Source organism: Miscanthus floridulus, chromosome 12, assembly GCF_019320115.1.
Source record: "Miscanthus floridulus cultivar M001 chromosome 12, ASM1932011v1, whole genome shotgun sequence".
Taxonomy (NCBI): domain Eukaryota; kingdom Viridiplantae; phylum Streptophyta; class Magnoliopsida; order Poales; family Poaceae; genus Miscanthus; species Miscanthus floridulus.
The window spans coordinates 65,547,348-65,567,167 of NC_089591.1; the positions used below are offsets into that span (position 1 = coordinate 65,547,348).

Here is a 19,820-nt window from a genome sequence, read left to right on the forward strand (position 1 = left end):
TGCACATTTAGTTTTCTCATGTTTTACACATTCAGTACCTAGCAAAAGTGTGACCGGCTTTGTGTATATACCAAGTTGCATTATTCAAGTATTTTACTGATAAACTGGATATGGCTTTGTGCAGCAAAGAAAATAAAAGAAAATGTGTATATACCCCGTTGCATTATTCAAGTACTTTACTGGAGTAATAAACTGGATACTGCTTTGTGCTGCTGCAAAGAAAATAAAAGAAATGACCTTTTCTTATTGCTGTATCATGTCCTATAATTAATACACTGTTAAGAGTGGACAATAAAAATAGAAAAGTATACCTGGTTATTTTCTCCATACCTGTTAATGACCTTTTAAGAGGTTTGTTTTAAACAAAAAGGACAGCCAAGGTTTTTTTTAGGTCTGTTTAGCATAGCTCCAACTTTAAGATCCTTATAGCATCTGAAGTTTTTTTTTTGGAAACGGGCATCTGAAGTTTGTAGGACTAAATACGCATAATCCTTCCATTCTGAATACATGGTACTGGCCTGGCAATGGCACAGGGGAAACGAAAAAGTTCAGACGCCCATACAAGCCCAAGGGCAACTGAGTCATTCTCCAGAGCCGTTACCCACCGTTAGGAGCAAATGCCGACGGAATGGCGTGAGGGAAAAGAAAAGTTCGAGCGAGGGCATGTAGATGACGACCAACTTTTGAGGGGTACGCAGGAGTGTGGCATCTTTTCTAAGGGTACACAGGTAAAAGCCTCAAAAGAAAGAGGGGTACAAAGATTATACCAAACCACGCTATTGACAAGATCGGGAATCCAAGCGAAGCCTGCTTGCCTCCCTCTAGACCTAACCTAACTAGCTATGCCCTAGAATATGGTGGAGCTCTGAGGATGATTAAGGTTTCTATCTTCTCAAATGACTTATGCCTTTTCTAGGGGGCAGGGGCTGATATATATAGGCCGGAGCGTCCAACGTAAGCCCTTGGATCAAACCAACTTAAAGGACGACGTAGATGCAACCTAGGAGGTGGTGGAGAACTGATATAATAATGAGGGGCTGACAGGTGGCCCTAGGGGCCGGGCGGCTTATAGGACCTGGCGACGTCTCGCCCTTCACTTCGGTGTGGAGTCCTTCCAAGTCTTCTAAAGTATTCTGGTGTCCATTTCGCTATGGATAAGCGCAATTAAATCTAACATGTAGGTCCACCCTGATAGTTTTCTGAATAAACCCTGTAGAAAATACAGATTCACCAAAACTCATGGAATTTGTTAGTTTAAACCCCTAAACCTTCATTAGTGATTATATTTATGTTCTTATATATATATTATATTAATGGTTTATAATGGTTGTTAACTATCGTCAACAAACTCACCCAAGCTTAATCTTTGCTAGTCTCTTAGCAAAGCTAAACTCAGTAAATGAATCAAGAGTTTAAGGATTTTTTAAAAAAAATATTGACACAACTCCTCAAAAGTACACAAACACATGCGTTCAAACAAGAATTCTCCTCTGTATTAGAATAAAACCGATCTGACTTTTAAACTTACCCATATTTCCTTCAACCATGGGGCTCCTCCGCCTTCACTTGAGTCTTGAGTAATTGAAAGACAGAACGGTCAAGTCAAGCACTACGTCTCAAGTTCTTTGCTCAACGTCTAGAGTTTTTATAAGTTTTTAAAATAAAACTCAGAGCTTTCATTGTACGACACTCTCAAGTCTCTCAACATATGTGGTATTTGTGGATCCTCACCAAGGCAATAGTGATGTTATGCCTTTCTCTCTTCCTACAACTAAAGCTTATGTGGAGCTCATAGGAGTGAAGAAAGCATAAAAGAGGATACTTGCAATACATATATTGTAAAGTCAAATCTCGGATTCAAAGATAGTTGAGTCATACAATCAAATCAAGATGTGTATGTGTATGGATATATAGTGTATATATTGGTGGCTAACCTATTTCTACTATGCTTCTTGAAAACATATTTCTCTCTTGAAACTTAGAAACAACTTTGCAAGAAAATATAGGCTATCTTATTCATCTCATTTCTTTTTTTCGGACGGACATATAAGTATTCATTGTTTTAAATATATCGGACACTTCTCCATTTCTTTTCTCATCTCTCTTCTCTTTTTTTTCTTTTTCTCCCCTTTTTTATGAATAACTTTTGCATAGCCACATGCTTCTTTTTCATAACAAAACTTTTGAGAGATAGCAACAAAAACTTAGAGTGTTTATTTGGTGGATATCCTATCAAGAATATTTTTTGTGTTTTCTCCCAGTGTAGGAGTAAAACATTTTTGGGTGGATCTAAATAGAATGGCATGTTTTTACGCCTACCCCCAGTGTAGGAGTAGTGCATATTTGGGTGGTGTGTATGTGATCTTGATTTTAAGAGCATGACAAACCTCTCATAAGGGTCAACAAAGCTTTACTAAACTCAATGCAAGGCAAGCAACATATAAGTGGACGTTTTCCAAATCTAAATATCATATATGGCTCTAGTAGGAATTCAAGCTATCATACAGGAACTCATCATGTAGGATTTTTATGTTTTTTAAAAGATAAATCTTTAAAACTTTAGTGTCACTTGGAACAAGATAAACAACAACTCAGACCTTCTCATATTATATCCGTCAATTACCTAGATTTAGATCAAGCATATGTTATCTACGAGTTTCAAGTTCAGTGTAAATTCTTATATCAAAACACTTGTATCCAAAACTCGGGAGAATTCAAGGCTGAAAACTAGGTACTTGAAAGAAATTACGACAGAGCAACTATTCATCGTTTCCATTGCAAGAGATTATCCCCAAAGTTCATTTATTTATTTAGCTCTTAAAAATCAAACTAGACACACACTTTTTATTTTGTTTTTATTTTTAAGATCACACCTTACTATTATATAGCTAAGATAAATTTTTTATTTTGTTTTTGTTTATTAGGCATCTTTTTATTTTAAATAACATGAAGCAAACTTAACAGTAAAACCAAAGGAAAAGAAATACTTATCTAGATACATGGGGATGCTCCTCCCCAAGCTAGATGTTATTGTGGTCTTTCTCCCAGCTACCCCAACGAATAGTCAGGGCAATTTACTTAGCACGCCAAGCCTTTCTGTACTTCACTTCATACTTAACGAATCCAGATATGGACTGTTGTAACAAAGACACCGAAATGTTGTTATTGTCATCAACGAGCCCCAATATATGACGGGCAAGGTAACATACAGTGAGTTGCTGATGATTTTCCTTCTCCTTATTTGATAGGCAAGTGTGGGGTTGGACCACTTTACTTATCCTCCACTTGCCATCACTCTGTCTCTTTAGTACATTTAACCTCCACATACAACTATTTTTGCATATCACGTGGTACCTCAACTCCTGGTCCGATGAATGGTGGTGTACGACCTATGGTGATATACAGCATAGTCCTGAAGGAACAACTTTATCTCTGACATTGTATTGAATATCATCCCCTTGCTAAGGATTTTATTCTTATAGTCATACAATGATTTCCTACACATCTATAGACCGGTGTCACAAACTGTCATATACGTCATGCTGACATCCCTATAGTTCAGAATGCCACTAAAAGGTATATTTATCGACCTCAGTTGCATAAGCTTTGTTGTTGTGTAAGGTGGTGGTGGAATGTACTGCTGTACTTCGCTAATTGTACCCTATGAATCATAGGGGGTACAACTCTCTGGCAAATCTATCACTAGTCTACCCTGAGCTGGCATAGCATGAAGTACCTTAGTTGGTACTGGTAATGGCATAGCATGAACCGGTACTGGCATGGCATGAACTAGTGATGGCATAGCATCTGTACCTTCTTAGTCATCATCAGAATCATCTAAATCACTGCTAACTACATCACCGATCCTGTCCTCCTCATTCTACTCCTCTTTTCGTTCGAACTTGTTCACATCGAAGTCATTATTTATACAGCCTATTAGAGTTGAATGAAACTGCTCCTACGTCAACTGATCATCTAAATCCATGTTACCCTGAGTTCATTCCTCTTCAACCCCCAATTCTTGTTCATTGCCTCCAACACCGTCATTGGACGGCCCATCATGAAGACCCTACATCATGTACCCATTCTCCACCACCACCTCAACCATGGGCATATTGGAACCTTGGAGCATCCTATTGTAGCGGGACTAGTGAGCAGGGTCACGCAAGGGCGTCAAGACATAGTTTGCCCTAGTCTTTCCACTATCAAACCTCCCCTTTAGTGTGAAATCACCGCCAAACTTTGTATTCAAATGAACACAAAGGTCATTGAAGCTAGGAGGTTCATCAAACCATTCCAATTCTTCTTCTATATCCTCAAACATACCATTTTCTTTTCTAACACTTCCTCCTTAAAAAACTCAGACACAACAATCCATCTACAAAAGCATTTAAGAAAACTTCATCAAGTCATTAAAATCGTTGTATCACGCACTACTAAGTACCAACACATGAAAACTAGTATCTAGACTAATTACCATTACTACTAGAAACTAAGTAAACCCTAACTACCTAACCAATCTCTAAACCCAAAGTCCTAACTAACAATAGCCTATACCCTAAACCACTAATCCAAACTAACAAAAACCCAAACCCTAAATTACTAACGAAACTCGAAATCCAAAATCCTAACTAACAAAAACCTAAAGGCTAACTACCTAATCATACCCTAAATCCTAACTACTTAACAATACCAAATCACTAACAATAATCAATTGATTCAAAATTTAATCACCAAAATGAGGGTCTTGGATGGGGGAACACCTTAGCAACAACGGGGAGAGCTCCTGGGGGCCAGCCCCGACGACGAAGAGGGCCACCGGTGTCCTCGCCAGCAGCAGCGGTGGCCGAATGGCCGCCCACCAAGGGAGGCGGCGTGGGCGGCCAAGGGACTGACCCCCAGCCTATCACTAGGGGAGCTGGCGCGGGCACAGGTAGGGAGGCACGGCCGGCGGTGGACGAGCCAAGGCACGGGCAACAGCGGCGCGCGACAGTGAGCACGGGCGACGGCGATGGGCACGGGCATGAGCGCGGGCGAGCGTCTAGCGAAAACGATAGAATGGAAAGAGAGAGGAAAGATGAAGCCGCGTCGTGGGCTTGTACCAGGCCCTGATGCGCCGTGGGCCAAGATATGTGGCGCGGCAACGCCTGCCACGTCACCGGTCCACTCCCGGGCCGTCGCCACGTCCCCGGTCCTGCCACGCCGCCATGCATGACGCGGCAGGATTGTTTGGCTGCGCCGTGGTAATAGGCGCGGCCAAAACTTTTAGATTTGAAAATAAAAAATATAGTGTCAGATTTAAAAATAGTTTTAAAAAATGTTAAAATAAAAATATATAGTGTTTTGGGAGCCGGAGCGCTGAGAGCAGTAATCGATAAATATAAGTGGAAATGTAGTAAATTTGCTAAATAAACATGTTGCCTCCAAATAAATCCTTTTAAAAAATAATTAAGGGTCTTTGTTTGGTTCTTAACTAAAAGATGTAATATTAACTGAGAACATTCTAGTTAAATAGAAATGGAAATGTAGTAAATTTGTTGTTTTTGAAGTAGTATCAAAGAAAACATTTATTTTTCTTGTCATGTAACAAGATTTATTTTGAGAAAAAACATTCTAGTTACATATAAATGGAAATGTAGTAAATTTGTTGTTTCTGAAGTTGTAGCAAAGAAAACATTTATTTTTCTTGTCACGTAGCAAGATTTATTTCGAGAAAAATCCAAATTGCATGTTGGTTTACGATCACTAGTGAATGTAGGTATATATAACTCGTTTCGAAATTGGTTGCAAGGAATAGACCCAAAAATACGTCCCCAAATGAGAGCAAATGCAGCTTGTTGGTCTGTTTGTTTGAGTAGAAATGATGTTGAATTAATCTAACATAAAGAGAATTCACTCTTACATGCAGGTCGTCGTCGTATATAGAGAACCACATACGGAATGAGCTTAGGGTCCTTGTTGCAAAAGTAGAATGCTCAGATAAGATGCTGGAAACGACAGTCATGGATATCCTCACCGGACATGGATGAAAGTCATCCAACACATGCACGTAAACTCACTTCTATTATGAACACACGTACGTAAATCATATTCTTAAAAGCACCTCCAAAGAATTAAGTCGGCGGATCATCTCGAGACTTACAAAGTCACCACAGGTGCCATGCTGTCAACAGGGACGTCGTCTACCACTGAAAACATAGCTCCGTTAACTCCTAGAAAAATACAAGCATACTTATCAAATCGAGAACTTAAACCCGGGTGAACATGTATCACCACAAGAAACCCAACAACTGATCTACGAAGATCAGTTCGTCGATAGATTTATCACTTACTGTTCCGTTTGTTGAGTCTACTCCACCCAAACCTTAACAATAAATGGTTTTGAGTATACAGCCGAATTTAATAATGGATGGTTTAAGGGCGTCCTCGATGACAATTTATGAATATGAGATTTAAAAATAAAAAATAAAAAATATTTTAGTGCAAAGGTTATCTAAGCTGTGAGAGAGTTGTTTCTAAAAAATTATACTACACTAGCTATTTCATCTGTTGGCAATAAAATTCCTCCTACACTACCTATTTGAAAATCATCGGAGACAGGCTAAGTATATACTCCGTACATTCAGAGGGCGACATGAGCGTGTTCGAATAAGTCAAAATAAGCCAATGCACTGCAGCCACGCACACAGTAACTTGTGTGAGTACATCTACAGTGCCTTTTGCAGCAACCGCCCTTGCTTTAGTAGAAGCGAATCCTTTTTTCTTCTTCTTCTAAAAAGAGACTTATCATCGGTTCTCTGGTCCGAGCAAATCGCACGTATCGTGAAAAAGTAGTGTTGCCACTCAGAGTCCAGCAGTAGCAGAAAACTCTAACCCAAAAAACTAATTATTAGATGAGATATAAAACATCTTTTGTGATTTTGAAAGTTTCTTTTCAGCAGAACGAGAAAATCTAATCCTCAATAAAAAAAATAGTGGACTAAGATAGGAGAGGTCTCCTCTTTACTTGAGAGGCTATGGTTTAAGAGACTGACGAAAACTTTTTTCTCATTGAGGTTAGGTTTGAGAAAATGCTGAAGCTAAAATCTCCACGATAACAGTTTTTTCTCACTTGCCGGAGATGCTCTTACCAGTCCGTTCGATGTTTACAGCTGCTGCTTTTTCGTCGAGAATTTGTTACTGATACGGAATAATGTGAACCTGTCATCTGACTCATCTCCATCGTAGGGGGTTAGCAGTAGGACTTTCGTGCGCATGTGACAAACGAAGCTGACAAACGTTCTGCGTGTGTGAGATGTAACAAAACTAGCTAGACCACATGGCACGGCACATCCAGCCCAACTAGCTAGTCGATCGTCGACGACATGCCCACACGTTCTATATATTGCGACTCGCTAAACCATGGCACGGCGCACCGGTCACAACTCAAAAGTTCACACTTCGTTCACAGCACGTTCACCACTGAGCAGCAGCTAGCGCCATGGAGAGCGTCACCATGCCACGAGGTTTCGCCGCGCCTCGTCGCGCGCCATGCCGTAGCTAGCCTCCAGACGCCAGGTGCAAGGCTACCGGCGGCGCCGACCGCCGCGACGTGCGCCTCGGCCTCGGCGGGGCGGTTGCGGCCGGCCGGCCTCCTCGATAACGCCTTGCTAAATTTGCTACATTTTGAGTTTTCTCAATAAATTTGGCTGTTCTAATTAACCTTTTAAGCCGTGGCATCTTATGGCTGCCAAGCAAAACAAGCGCTAAAGGTCTTGTAGCAGGTAGCTACGTTCGTTTTGGTTCGACAGCGTCCGATCCCTTTTGCTTTACATATATACCCTGTACTGCAAATGATCTCTCCATCTCAACCAAGATATAGAAACCTCTCATCTGTTCTTCTTCCTTCTCCGGTCCGAGCTAACCGCACGTACAGATCAGGAAAATTAAAGGTAGTGTTCACCCATCGGTCCGTGATTCTCGCATCTGGATATTTTACAAAACTGCTAACTTTTTCATTAGGAACGAACAGATTTAATGCTAATAGTAGCACTTTATGCGGACCGAGCCTAGCTCGGGTGGCAGGCCTTGCTCGGTTGGAGGCTGCCGGCCAGGGTTCAATTCCCACGGGAAGCGAATCTCTGGTCTCGCACCTAAAAAAAACTTCCCTGTGCACGCAAGTCTAGTGACTGCGTCGGCAACGGTATGCCTTCTGACAACACTGACATGATGATCTGTCTCGGTTCACTTGGCCCTTCGGGGTAGCGAATCTCCGGTCTCGCACCTAAAAAAATCCTCTCGCTGTGCACGTGAGCCTGGTGACTGCGTCGGCAACGGTGCGCCTTCTGGCAACGCCGGCATGATGATCATCTGTCTCGGTTCACTTGGCCCTTCGGGGTATGTGTCAGGGTTCAGGGGTTTTTTCGACCGGAGTCCTACAGTCCCTTCATATGGGCTGTTCTTCCCTCACCGGTCGAGTTTTTTTTTATATAGTAGCACTTTATGCGCTCACAAATTGTTGCGTGTGTGTAATTAATTCGGTAGATAGATAAGCAAGCCAGATCTGGTGTGTATTCGGTGAACTTTGCGTCAAACACCACGCAGGCCCATACGTACTACTCAACCAGCATGTCACGACCGGTTCCGTTTCGTTACCAAGTTTCGTTCGGTTTAAATAAAGCATATATATATGCACCGTTTCTTCATGTCATTACTTTCTCTGGGTCCTGGACGAGAAGACACGCCACATTGCATCACTAGTCAGATACTCAGATCATATGTGCCCACAGCACGCAGGCCCATACGTACCACTCAACCAGCATGTTACGATCGGCTCCGTTTCGTTACCAAGTTTCGTTCGGTTTAAATAAAGCATATATATGTGCACCGTTTCTTCATATATCGCCATTACTTTCTCTGGGTCCTGGAGGAGAAGACACGACACATTGCATCACTTGCATATAACAAACAGTCAAACCAAACAGGCATGCATCCAGTAGTCACATACTCAGATCATACGTACCCACGATGTATATATTACTATGTCTATATATGTCTAGATATATATACTCCTCTGTTTCAAATTATGAGACATTTTAGCTTTTCTAATATATAATTTTGGTTATGCGGGCGAGCCGATAGCTCGATTTGTAAAGCGCCCCGTCGTGGGATGCTCCAGATCAGGGGTTCGACTCTTCACCTCCGCATGCGCAGGTTTGCTCATTGTAAAAAAAATCTCCTCGTTCATCCCACGCTAAAGCACAGGTCTAAGGTCCGTCCCAGTCTCACATGGGTTACGGTGCCGCTGTGTATGGGTGGGACAGGGATTCGGAATTTTCTCGACCTACGTGAAAAGATATTCTTCTTAAGCACAATGCCTGACCTGCGTGAAAAAAGTCTTCTTCTTAAGCACAATGTCCGATGTTGACACTCAAAAGTGTCCCAACATAAAATGTGGGCATAACCACACGTTCCTGACATCCCAGAGGTGTTGGAAAATAGTTGGCGCAACAAACAATGAAGGAATCAAACAAAAAAAGAAGAAAGTGGCGCCTACCCTAGCAGAGTCGCTTAGCCGACTTGCATAGCCGGCAGAGCCGGTTCTTCGTGCCCTAATCAGCTTAGCTGACGGCCTAAGTTAGCTAAGCCGACTCCCCCTCTATGCCAGCCGAGCCACAATGCTCGAGCCCATGGAAATCGGCTTAGCCGACTCCCAAGTCGGCTCAGCCGACTTTGACTGCTATTCCGAGTCATTTTGGTTTCCAAATCGGTTTTGGACCTATCTTGAACGTGGAAAACTTGGAGAACGCAGTTTGAACTTTTTTCTGGGATAAGACTATCCCCCTATATGTATGTGACTGGATCACGACCGATTGAGGATCTCAACTTTCAATCGTCAAAATAGATCTACTACAAGCCTTTTACCCTCTTTTTTCTCTACCTTGCTATTCGTCACGTCTCCCGACGAAATTTGGCAGCGTTCTAGGTGGCCTTGTTGGTCTTAGGACACCCTCCACGTGCTCCTCCCCGACGGGTCTTCCCGAGAGGTGTTCAGGAGTCTAACATGCGAAAAACGGACTCAACATTGGCATAACCGGTCTCTAGATCGGGCTGGTCGGTTCACTACGTTTTTGCTGTGATCAAGGTCTTGCGTCGACCGCAGACGTGCTAGCCTTTGCTAGTGTGCGATCCGGAACACCATCTGGCGTCAACAATCGGGGGCTGTCATAGCCCACGGAGGTTGATTTTTTTTTTTTTTTGGGGGGGGGGGGGGGGGGGGGGGGGCATGCACTTAGATATATTATGTTGAGGTACATAGTAGAAATAGTATACTTAGAAATAGTCTAAAATGTCTTATAATTTAGAATGGATGAAGTATTAAAAGCAATATATATAAACAAATGTTAAAACAAGTTATAATTGGAATGAAGGGATATAAAAACTATTCTACCATTCCGTGACTCGCTTGTCAATCGATGTTTATAGCTGCTGTTTTTTCGTCTGGAATTAATGAACTGATAGCGAATGTGAACTGTGTGATCTCCATCCTACGGGGGTTAGCAGTAGAACTTTCGTGCGCGTGTGACAAACGAAGCTGACAGCATTCTGCGTGCGAGATGTGGTACAGAGAGTATAGATAGCTAAGCATGTCACGGTTTGGTGTGTTCGGTGAATTTCGCGTCATACTTAGGTATCTACACATTCTGCGTGTGAGATGTGGTACATAGAGTAGTATAGAATAGCTACGCGGGTCTATACCAGCAGCATGTTACGACGATCGCCCCCACACCCCCCCACACCCCCGGCGGCCCGGCCCGTTCGGTTGCCAAGCAAGTTTGGTCGGTTTAAAGCATGTGCCGTGCATCGCAAAATACAGTCACTTTCTCTTGGTCTACGAGGAACTATATAGACGTAGCACGCATTTTGTTGGCAACGAACCAAACCTCGACACGACACATGTAGCAGTAGCACGTAACAAACAGCCAAATCAAACATCCAGCACAACTAGCCGATCGATCATATGCCCACACGTTGTATATATAGCCACTCGCTAAACCATGGCACGGCACCGGTCGCAGCTCACAAGTGCACACTTCGTTCACAGCACGTTCACCACTGAGCAGCAGCAAGCGCCATGTTGAGCGCCACCATGCCACGAGGTTTCGACGCGCCTCGCGCGCCATGCCGCAGCCTCCAGACGCTCAGGTGCAAGGCTACCGGCGGCGCCGACCGCCGCGACGTGCTCCTCGGCCTCGGCGGGGCGGCGGCGGCCGGCCTCCTCAGGTCGTCGTCGTCGAGCGGCGGCGGTGCGCTCGCGGCGCCCATCCAGGCGCCGGACCTCCGGAACTGCCACCCGCCCGACCTCCCCGACACGGTGAGCGACGTCAACTGCTGCCCGCCGGGCGCGGGGACGGCGATCGTCGACTTCACGCTGCCGCCGCCGCTCGGGCTCCGCGTGCGCCCGGCCGCGCACCTGGTGAACAAGGAGTACCTGGCCAAATACGAGAAGGCCGTGGCGCTGATGAAGGAGCTGCCGGACGACGACCCGCGCAGCTTCGCGCACCAGTGGCGCGTGCACTGCGCCTACTGCGACGGCGCGTTCGACCAGGTCGGGTTCCCGGACCTGGAGATCCAGATACACAACTGCTGGCTCTTCTTCCCATGGCACAGGTGACCGTCGGATCCATGCATGCTGGCGTACGTGTAGGGTGTCATGTGGACTTGCTCGTGTAGTATGCTTTAGCGATTAATAACGTGCAACTTTTGTGCTGAACGACGCCTGAACCTGAACGTCGTTGCACTGCTTAATTAGTTTCACAAATTGGACAACGCGTGCAGGTTCTACCTGTACTTCCACGAAAGGATTCTTGGGAAGCTCATCGGCGACGACAAGTTTGCGCTGCCGTTCTGGAACTGGGACACGCCCGGCGGCATGTCGCTGCCGGCGATCTACGCCAACAAGTCCTCCCCGCTGTACGACGAAAGGCGTGACCCTGCACACCAGCCACCATTCACGCTGGACCTCGACTACGACGGGACCGAGCCAACCATACCAAGACCTCAGCAGATCGATCACAACCTAATGATCATGTACCGTCAGGTCAGTGTTCGAATAGCTAGCTAGCTGTCTATTTGTACACAATATCACACCCTCTGGTGTCAAGTTTGCTTGTGTAACACTGCACTGACATAATTGAACACTCAGTTCTTGGACGTAATCGAACACTTGATCTTATAAAACTCTAAAATTGAACACTTGATCTCTGAGCCAGATGATCTCCGGTGCCAAGAAGAAGGAACTCTTCTTTGGGCTGCCTTACCACCAGGGTGACCAGCCAGACCCAGGCGCAGGCAGCGTCGAGCTCATCCCGCACAACACAGTACACTTCTGGAGCGGCGATCCGAGGCAGCCCAACGGCGAGGACATGGCCAACTTCTACTCCGCCGCGCGCGATCCGCTCTTCTTCGCACACCACGGCAACATCGACCGCCTGTGGTCGGTCTGGAACGGCCTCCACCCGGGCAACACCAACTTCACCGACCCCGACTGGCTGGACGCCAGCTTCCTGTTCTACGACGAGGAGGCCCGCCTCGTGCGCGTCCGCGTTCGGGACTGCCTCGACACCGCTGCCCTCGGCTACACCTACCAGGACGTCGCCCTGCCGTGGCTGAACGCCAAACCGACCACGGAGGCCGGGTCTCCGGCGCCCGCCGCGGGCTCGCTCCCGGCGACCCTGAACCAGACCGTGAGGGTGGCCGTGACGCGGCCCAGGACCTCGAGGACCCGCCAGGAGAAGAACGCGGAGGAGGAGGTGCTGGTCGTCGAGGGGATCGAGGTCGCCGACCACTTCAGCAGGTTCGTCAAGTTCGACGTCTTCGTGAACGAGTCCCAGAGCGGGGGCGGCGCCACGGCGGCGGCGGTGCAGTGTGCCGGGAGCGTGGCGATGACGCCGCACTTGGTCCGGCCCGGGAAGGGCAGGGGCTCCGTGAAGACCGCGGCGAGGTTCGGCATCTGCGACCTGCTCGACGACATCGGCGCTGACGGGGACAACACGATCGTCGTGTCGCTGGTGCCGAGGTGCGCCGGGGACATGGTCACTGTCGGAGGCGTCAGGATCGAGTATGTTAAGTGAGGTCCTACTACCTCCTACCGTCCTACGAGTAAATGTGCTAGCGCCTAGCGACATCTGCTCTACGAGTATATATGAGGTATATATACATGAATAATTGTGTGATGTAGGACAGTAGGAGTATACCTACGTGTATCGACGACTCCGGTATTGTGTTTGTGCCACCATGATTTATATATATCTAGTATGGGTCAAGCGGACCTGGTCCAAGCGGTAGAGTCTTACCGCCTGTGACTGGAAGGTCCCAGGTTCGAGTCGCGGTCTCCTTGTATTACACAGGCGAGGGTAAGGCGGGTCCCAGGTTCGAGTTGCGGTCTCCTTGTATTACACAGGTGAGGGTAAGGCAGGTTCGAGTCGCGGTCTCCTTGTATTGCACAGGCGAGGGTAAGGCTTGTCACTGACATCCATTTTCCAGACCCGCACAGAGCGAGAGCTCTCTGCACTGGGTACACCCCTTTTAATATGGGTCAATCGACATCAATGATTATGTTTAATATAAATAAGGGTATTAGTAATTAGTAGTGTAAGGGTGGACATCTTATAAGGGCATTCGTAATTAGTATGTGTAAGGGTGGACATTAAGGCAGGCAGACAAGGACAAACATGATATGTCATATGTGGGTGCAAAGTGCCATTTTGATTACTCAAAAGTTGGCAGAATCGCATGCAAATAAACGAAACCAAATTACGACATACAAAACTCATCCATTAACCAACTCAAGGAAATGCTCTAGAGAAATTACGACATACGAAATTCATCCATTCTCCAATATACCCATTCGAAAGAGTGGCGGGCACAAAAAAACACCAGCGACATACAACTATTCTCGTTCAAACGAAATAACCTGCACAAGTTCAGAACGCAGGATATGCGCCATTACCACGGTACTATTTCCGACCATATACTGGTAAACACTTCAGTGAATATATGCCAGGCTAGTAGGTAGAAGCAAAATCTAGTTCTTCTTTTCTGACCACTCAACTCGGAGGATAAGGTTATCATAACCATACCCATTGAGCTTGCTGATAGCCTTCTCACCATCCTCTCTGCGAACGAAGTTGACAAAGCCAAAGCCCCTGCTTGATCCAGTCCTCCTATCCTTTGCGACGAAGGCATGGTTTACAGGGCCAAACTTGGAGAAGAGATCAAAGAGGTCGAACTCACTGGTGTCCTCTGAGAGATTGTTCACACGGATAGAGTTCTCGTCATTCCTTCTCTTCATCATACTTGCTCCACTTGTATCAGCACCTTCTTTCTTGTTTGGAGGAACATATGCTCGCACACCAGTACCACGTGGTGCTGCCAGGCCATCGGCAGTAGAAGGAATGTCGACAAGACCTTGTGTCTGTGCAGGAAGGTCCTTGTAGGGGCACTTCGACGTCCAATGATCACCCTTTTTCCCACATGTTCGGCAAACCATGAGAATGCCACTTGTTGTACTTGCCATATCCAGTGGATCATCAGAAGTACATGGTTCCTCGGCCCTTTTCCCTACAATTGAGAGGACTAACAAATTATGGCACGTAGATACAAATTAAAGCAACACCCAAAAAAGTTTCGAGGCTTCAGAAACAAGGGGCAGGAGATGTATGTGTTATAAAGAAAAGGAAGATAAACTGTCAGCTACATTATAAAGATTAGTGTCATGGCTGCAGAATATCTCTATATCCACAAGATGTAAACTATTGAGCAGACAGTGACATATTCTTTACCAGGTTTGGTTTTGATCAACAGTAATTGTGTTAAAACTTGTGAATGTCTGGAAACGAACTAGTAACGTAGTAGTAAAGTAATCGTGTTAGATTATATTGAGTTTGCATTCAGGAGGACATAATTCTACAGTGGAATTAGATCACGGGAAAATATTAAGTGCAAACCATGCATCTACTCAGTGGAATCATGAAAACACTTTACAAAAACATACTTAGAAGTTTTCAAAAAAAAAAATCAAACTATGCACATCTATAGTGCATCTATGGATGCACATTATCGCAAAAATAGAGATCCAAACTCAATTTAGAAAAATTCATATGGAAATGACAAATTCCAAGGGAATTTTGTCCTCTAGTGCATATGCACATGAAATTTGTTATTTTCATGTGAATTTTTACAAGACGAGTTCGAATCTCAAATTCTATGACAATGTATATCTATATATGCACTATGGATGTGAATAGTTTCCTAGTATGTTTTTCTAAAGGGTTTTCACGATTCTACTGATTAGAGCGTTTGCACTGAATATTTTGCCATGGATCACCTGCAGTTGATGAAACAACTGCAGTAAATCTCCACAGTTGAACCATGCTAATTTTTTTGGGTGTTTGTAATGCAATCACTGATTGCACCTGAAGCAATTGGAATGATAATGAACTATGAAGGCATGTTCCTTCCATGGTAGATGTTCATAACTAACAACAAGATCACCACTGAATCATAGTATGGGATTTGAGTCTACATGGTGAAACTGAAACATGTGCCCACATATGTCTATGAAGGGTGAGCCACCTCCTTTTAACATACTAAACATTATTTCTATTAGCTAGACTTGAATACTACATTATCAAGATGACTGGGAGAATGAAGAGATTAAAATTCACAACGCAAATTTTAGTCCATTTTTAACAGTCATAGTATCATTAATTGCATCAGAAGCAACTGGAATGATAGCAACTACATGTTCCTTCCATAGTACTCCAACTGGAAAGCATGCATGACCTACAGACTTTGTACTAACATTGTTAACAGATGAATCAATATTGCAGAACAGATGTAAGGTAGAATGAGACATAATATGCTTAGCAATGAAAATTATGCATTGTATGCAAGTACTGTAATTCAATCAAGAAAAAGAGATTGATTTATGTACACACTATCATTAATTAGACTGGAATAATACATAATTCAGGGAGAATGATGAGTCATAAGAAGATGAGGACGCGAATTTTGGTTGTTTGGTAACACTAACTACATTGATTCCATTTTGAGCACATGGAAAGAGAATTCTTCCCAGGTAGATGGCAGTCTTGATGTTCTATAAGACTATAATTCGTGTACACAAAACATGTCCATGCTTATGGTTGACAGATAAATCAATCAACGCAGAGCAGATCTTAGGCCGGAAGAAACGCATGGGGGTGAAACCGTGAGAACAGAAGAGCTACTACCTCGGGCTCGTGGGCGCTCGAGGAGGACCTCTTCGGTGGAGACCATGGTGAGGCGCGAGCCGGCGTCGTCCCCCTTGACGGCGTCGCCGAACTTGGCCCACGAGCGGCGCTCGACGGCACTCCTGGAGAGACGCGCGCGCGCGAGGCTGCAGGTGCGGGTGGTGGTGACGACCTTGACCTCGTTGCCCTCGTCGTCGAAGCGGTACTCGATCACCCTCCGGAGGCCGCCCGCGTCGGACCCGACGACGACCCGCGGCGGGAGGAGGAAGCCGAGGTCGCCTGGGCCGTCATCGTCAGCGAGCTCGCCCCACTGGTACTTGCGCTGCTGCGTCGCCACCGCCGCCGCCATGGCTCTCCCCCGGACGCTCGCCGCGCGCGTTAGGGCTTTGGTCGGTGCGGCGGTGAGAAGGGTAGAAGGGGGGAGGAGAGCTTGGGTTCGGTTGCGATCGCAGGCAGCGTAGCCCGTAGTGGTTTCCTTCCGGTAGAAGAGATGGGCTATATGGCGTATGGCTGGCTCAAGTGGGCTTTCCCTAGGAGGATGCAGGCTGGGCTTATCAACAGGGAACAAGGGTGTATCCAAGCGATATTGGAAGGCTTCGGCCCAGCTTCAAAATGGGTGAGGAGGAACTGATGATGAGCGCTGCCTTTGCTAGAAAAACTGATGATGAACGCTGCTTCTCGGCATTCCCAGCAGAGCAGCTCATACACCAAGATAGAAAACGGTTGGAGGAAACTATCAAACTACTTAATCTGTTCCAAATTACAAGACATTTTGGCTTTTCTATATATACATGGCTTGAGCTATGTATTTCGACATAGTGTATATATATCTATGTACATAGCAAATGCAACGTATCTAGAAAAGTCAAAACGTCTTATAACATGAAACAGATGGAGTACTGTACTAGAAAGACCCAGTTACACTGATCCACGCTTGCTGGGGTTTGTGAGAGACAAAGCTATATATCGAGCACGAGCAGTCTATATATATATATATATATATATATATATATATATATATATATATATATATATATATATATATATATATATATCTATATATATATATATATATATATATATATATATATATATATACGTACGGTCCTAGCGAGAAATGGCCCGGGTACGTACGTTGCACATACGTTAGCTTTTGAGAGTAAACAATTGGTTGACATCCGAATAGGACGGTGTCGCGCTGTCTCGTCTCAATCGATCCCAATGCAACTTGTGCTGATGGATCAGCCAGCCAGCTAGCCAGGAGCTATACCGTGCCTACGTTGTCTCTCTCGTGCAATTTGACTGTTGTAGTCTTTTAACGAAACTTTGGTTCACATCGATCGATCAGCACTTGTGTCGTCGTACAAATTATTTGACAGTCTCTCATCACCACGCATGCAAGTCAGTCGCCAGCCAATAGTTGCCGAGGTTTCCGACGTGACATGATTCTTCCTGTCCCGGCCTCTCGCGCCCGCTAGCTCTCTTTTGTGTTAAGGCCTTCTTAGCAGAGCTCACAAAGCTGCTTCTCTATCGAATCTAGTACGAGCTCTGCCAAACAGTTTTACAGCAAAAGTGATTCTCTGCTGATTTTATGAAGTGATTCTCTGTAATAAACTAAGAGCTTCTTCTGATTCTGTGGAGTGATTCTCTATCGTGGTTTTAAAAGTTTATATGATAAGGAATTAAAGAGAATTACTTTCGGCCGCAGAGTTACTTCTCTAAGAGAATCAACTTTCATAGAGAATCAGAATCAGATAGAGCTCTGCCAAACATGCCCAACACACGGTGACTTCTCCCATCTCGTGTGATCGGCTAGATAATGCGATAAGTATAAACCAAAGCGAGCCGAACGTGGCATTGCGTTCTTGTCCATCGATCGTCGATGCAGGGTACAAGTGGCCTACAAACCAATAGTAGTAGTACAGGGCAAGGCTAGGGTTTAGGTTTAGCCGACGAATGATGATGATGGCTCGTTGCCGAGTGAGACTGCGCTGCAGGGTAGTGCTGTTCGAATTTCCACCCCAAAGGCGCCAGCCTTTTTCGCACCGACTCCTGATCCACGACCCATTGCGTGCTGCCATGCAGGCAGGCAAGGCGCGGGTACGACGGTGTTGGAATGAGAGGGAAGGCGCATGCACTAGTGAAGATAGAGAGAGAGGACGTGAAACACGGGACACAACACAATGATGGCGAAGCGATCAGTGGCCCGTCGTGCAGCTGCAGCGCACTGCGCTCGTGCTGCTCGCATCGCATTTGCATGGGGATGGTGGGAGAAGTGGCCAGGGCAAATGAGGCCTTGTTTAGTTGGGTGAATTTGGATTTTGGGGTTACTGTAGCACGTTCGTTTTTATTTGGCAAATAGTATTCAAACATGGACTAATTAGGCTCAAAACGTTCGTCTCGCAATTTCCCACCAAACTGTGCAATTAGTTTTTATTTTCATATACATTTAATACTCCATACACGGGCCAGAAATATTCGATGTGACAGGTACTGTAGCAACTTTTTGGACTTTGAAGTTCAACTAAACAAGGCCTGAAGGGCAACGCGACGCAATCGCCCAACCGTGCCGCCGGCGAAACATGCACGACCGGCAAACGGGCGTCGCCAGCTATTACTAGTACTCGATCGGGCCACACGGGGTAGTGGGCGGGCCAGACTTAGGCATGGTGGCTGGTGCTGGCCCACGCGAACGGAATAGACGCGGCCTGCCTCCCGCACGCTGCTGGGCCAACGGCGTACGTTTGCGTCCGACGAAATGATGGCGCGTCAAGCCCTTGTTTCCTTTGTAGGAGTATGGAGTAAGTAGCATTTTTTCATTCACTTGGGTTTTTTTCCCTTAAAAAAACAAATCGGTGGCATTTATCCTTCGCGGGACAAAATTTTGATGCCATCGCCAGCGCTGCCTGTCCGCTGCTCCCAGCAGCTCCAGTACTTGCGCGCTCTTGTCCTGTTTTTCCGCCCTGCCACCGAGACCAGATTGTTTTTTTTTTCGGGGAAAGGTTGAGCTTTCATCTCGGTCGTTTCGGTTGAATTGGCTTATAAGTCATGGGCTGAAGTACTGTTGATTGGTTTGGTGTGAGAGAAAAACACTATTGACTGACTGATAAGCCAAGCCAGATATAGACAGATACAGCCTGCCGAACAGGCTGTTTATATTAAAGATGAACAGGGTTACAAGCATCAGCCAACAAAGTCTGGCGCTCTCTTGATCCACACCTTGGAACAGACATGTTTACATGTTGGTCTAATTCATGGGCAACCCTAGGAACAGACATGTTTACATGTTGGTCTAATTCATGGGCAACCCTAGGAACAGAGATGTTTACATGTTGGTCTAATTCATGGGCAACCCTATTACACAATGTATTTCAGTGGATAAACTCAACCCCTCTAAGCTCATCGACGAGCACATCTGAAAGGATTCCATTCCACTGTGCTTTACGTGAACAGTTCCGAGATAACTTCGATATGATTCGTAGAGGGGTCGCCACGCCTACGAAATTATACGGCACATTCATTACAAACCATTTTACTGTGTCTCAA

The 19,820-nt window shown here is 45.4% G+C and overlaps 2 protein-coding genes across 2 annotated transcripts; one reads left to right on the forward strand and one right to left on the reverse strand.

Moving 5' to 3' along the window:
• The first annotated feature begins 11,052 nt into the window (after positions 1-11,052).
• Positions 11,053-13,510, forward strand: LOC136498406 (polyphenol oxidase I, chloroplastic-like). The gene is made up of 3 exons (XM_066494340.1): positions 11,053-11,649; positions 11,818-12,079; positions 12,252-13,510. The coding sequence occupies exons 1-3, from the start codon at positions 11,114-11,116 to the stop codon at positions 13,110-13,112; spliced, it is 1,659 nt and encodes a 552-aa protein (XP_066350437.1). The 5' UTR covers positions 11,053-11,113; the 3' UTR covers positions 13,113-13,510.
• A 346-nt stretch (positions 13,511-13,856) lies between these two features.
• LOC136498407 (uncharacterized) lies at positions 13,857-16,718 on the reverse strand. Its single transcript, XM_066494341.1, has 2 exons — positions 16,275-16,718; positions 13,857-14,601 (listed from the first exon to the last, which is right to left on the reverse strand). Exons 1-2 carry the CDS (start codon positions 16,621-16,623, stop codon positions 14,066-14,068), a joined length of 885 nt encoding a protein of 294 aa, XP_066350438.1. The 5' UTR covers positions 16,624-16,718; the 3' UTR covers positions 13,857-14,065.
• Between the last annotated feature and the right edge of the window lie 3,102 nt (positions 16,719-19,820).

Bases quoted from the DNA above. Each gene is read 5' to 3' on its own strand.
- LOC136498406 (XM_066494340.1), top strand. From the start codon at position 11,114: ATGTTGAGCGCCACCATGCCACGAGGTTTCGACGCGCCTCGCGCGCCA. The intron at 11,650-11,817 runs GTGACCGTCGGA...CAACGCGTGCAG, and splicing joins CTCTTCTTCCCATGGCACAG to GTTCTACCTGTACTTCCACG. The intron at 12,080-12,251 runs GTCAGTGTTCGA...TCTCTGAGCCAG, and splicing joins TAATGATCATGTACCGTCAG to ATGATCTCCGGTGCCAAGAA.
- LOC136498407 (XM_066494341.1), bottom strand. From the start codon at position 16,623: ATGGCGGCGGCGGTGGCGACGCAGCAGCGCAAGTACCAGTGGGGCGAG. The intron at 14,602-16,274 runs GTAGTAGCTCTT...TCTCAATTGTAG, and splicing joins CGAGCGCCCACGAGCCCGAG to GGAAAAGGGCCGAGGAACCA.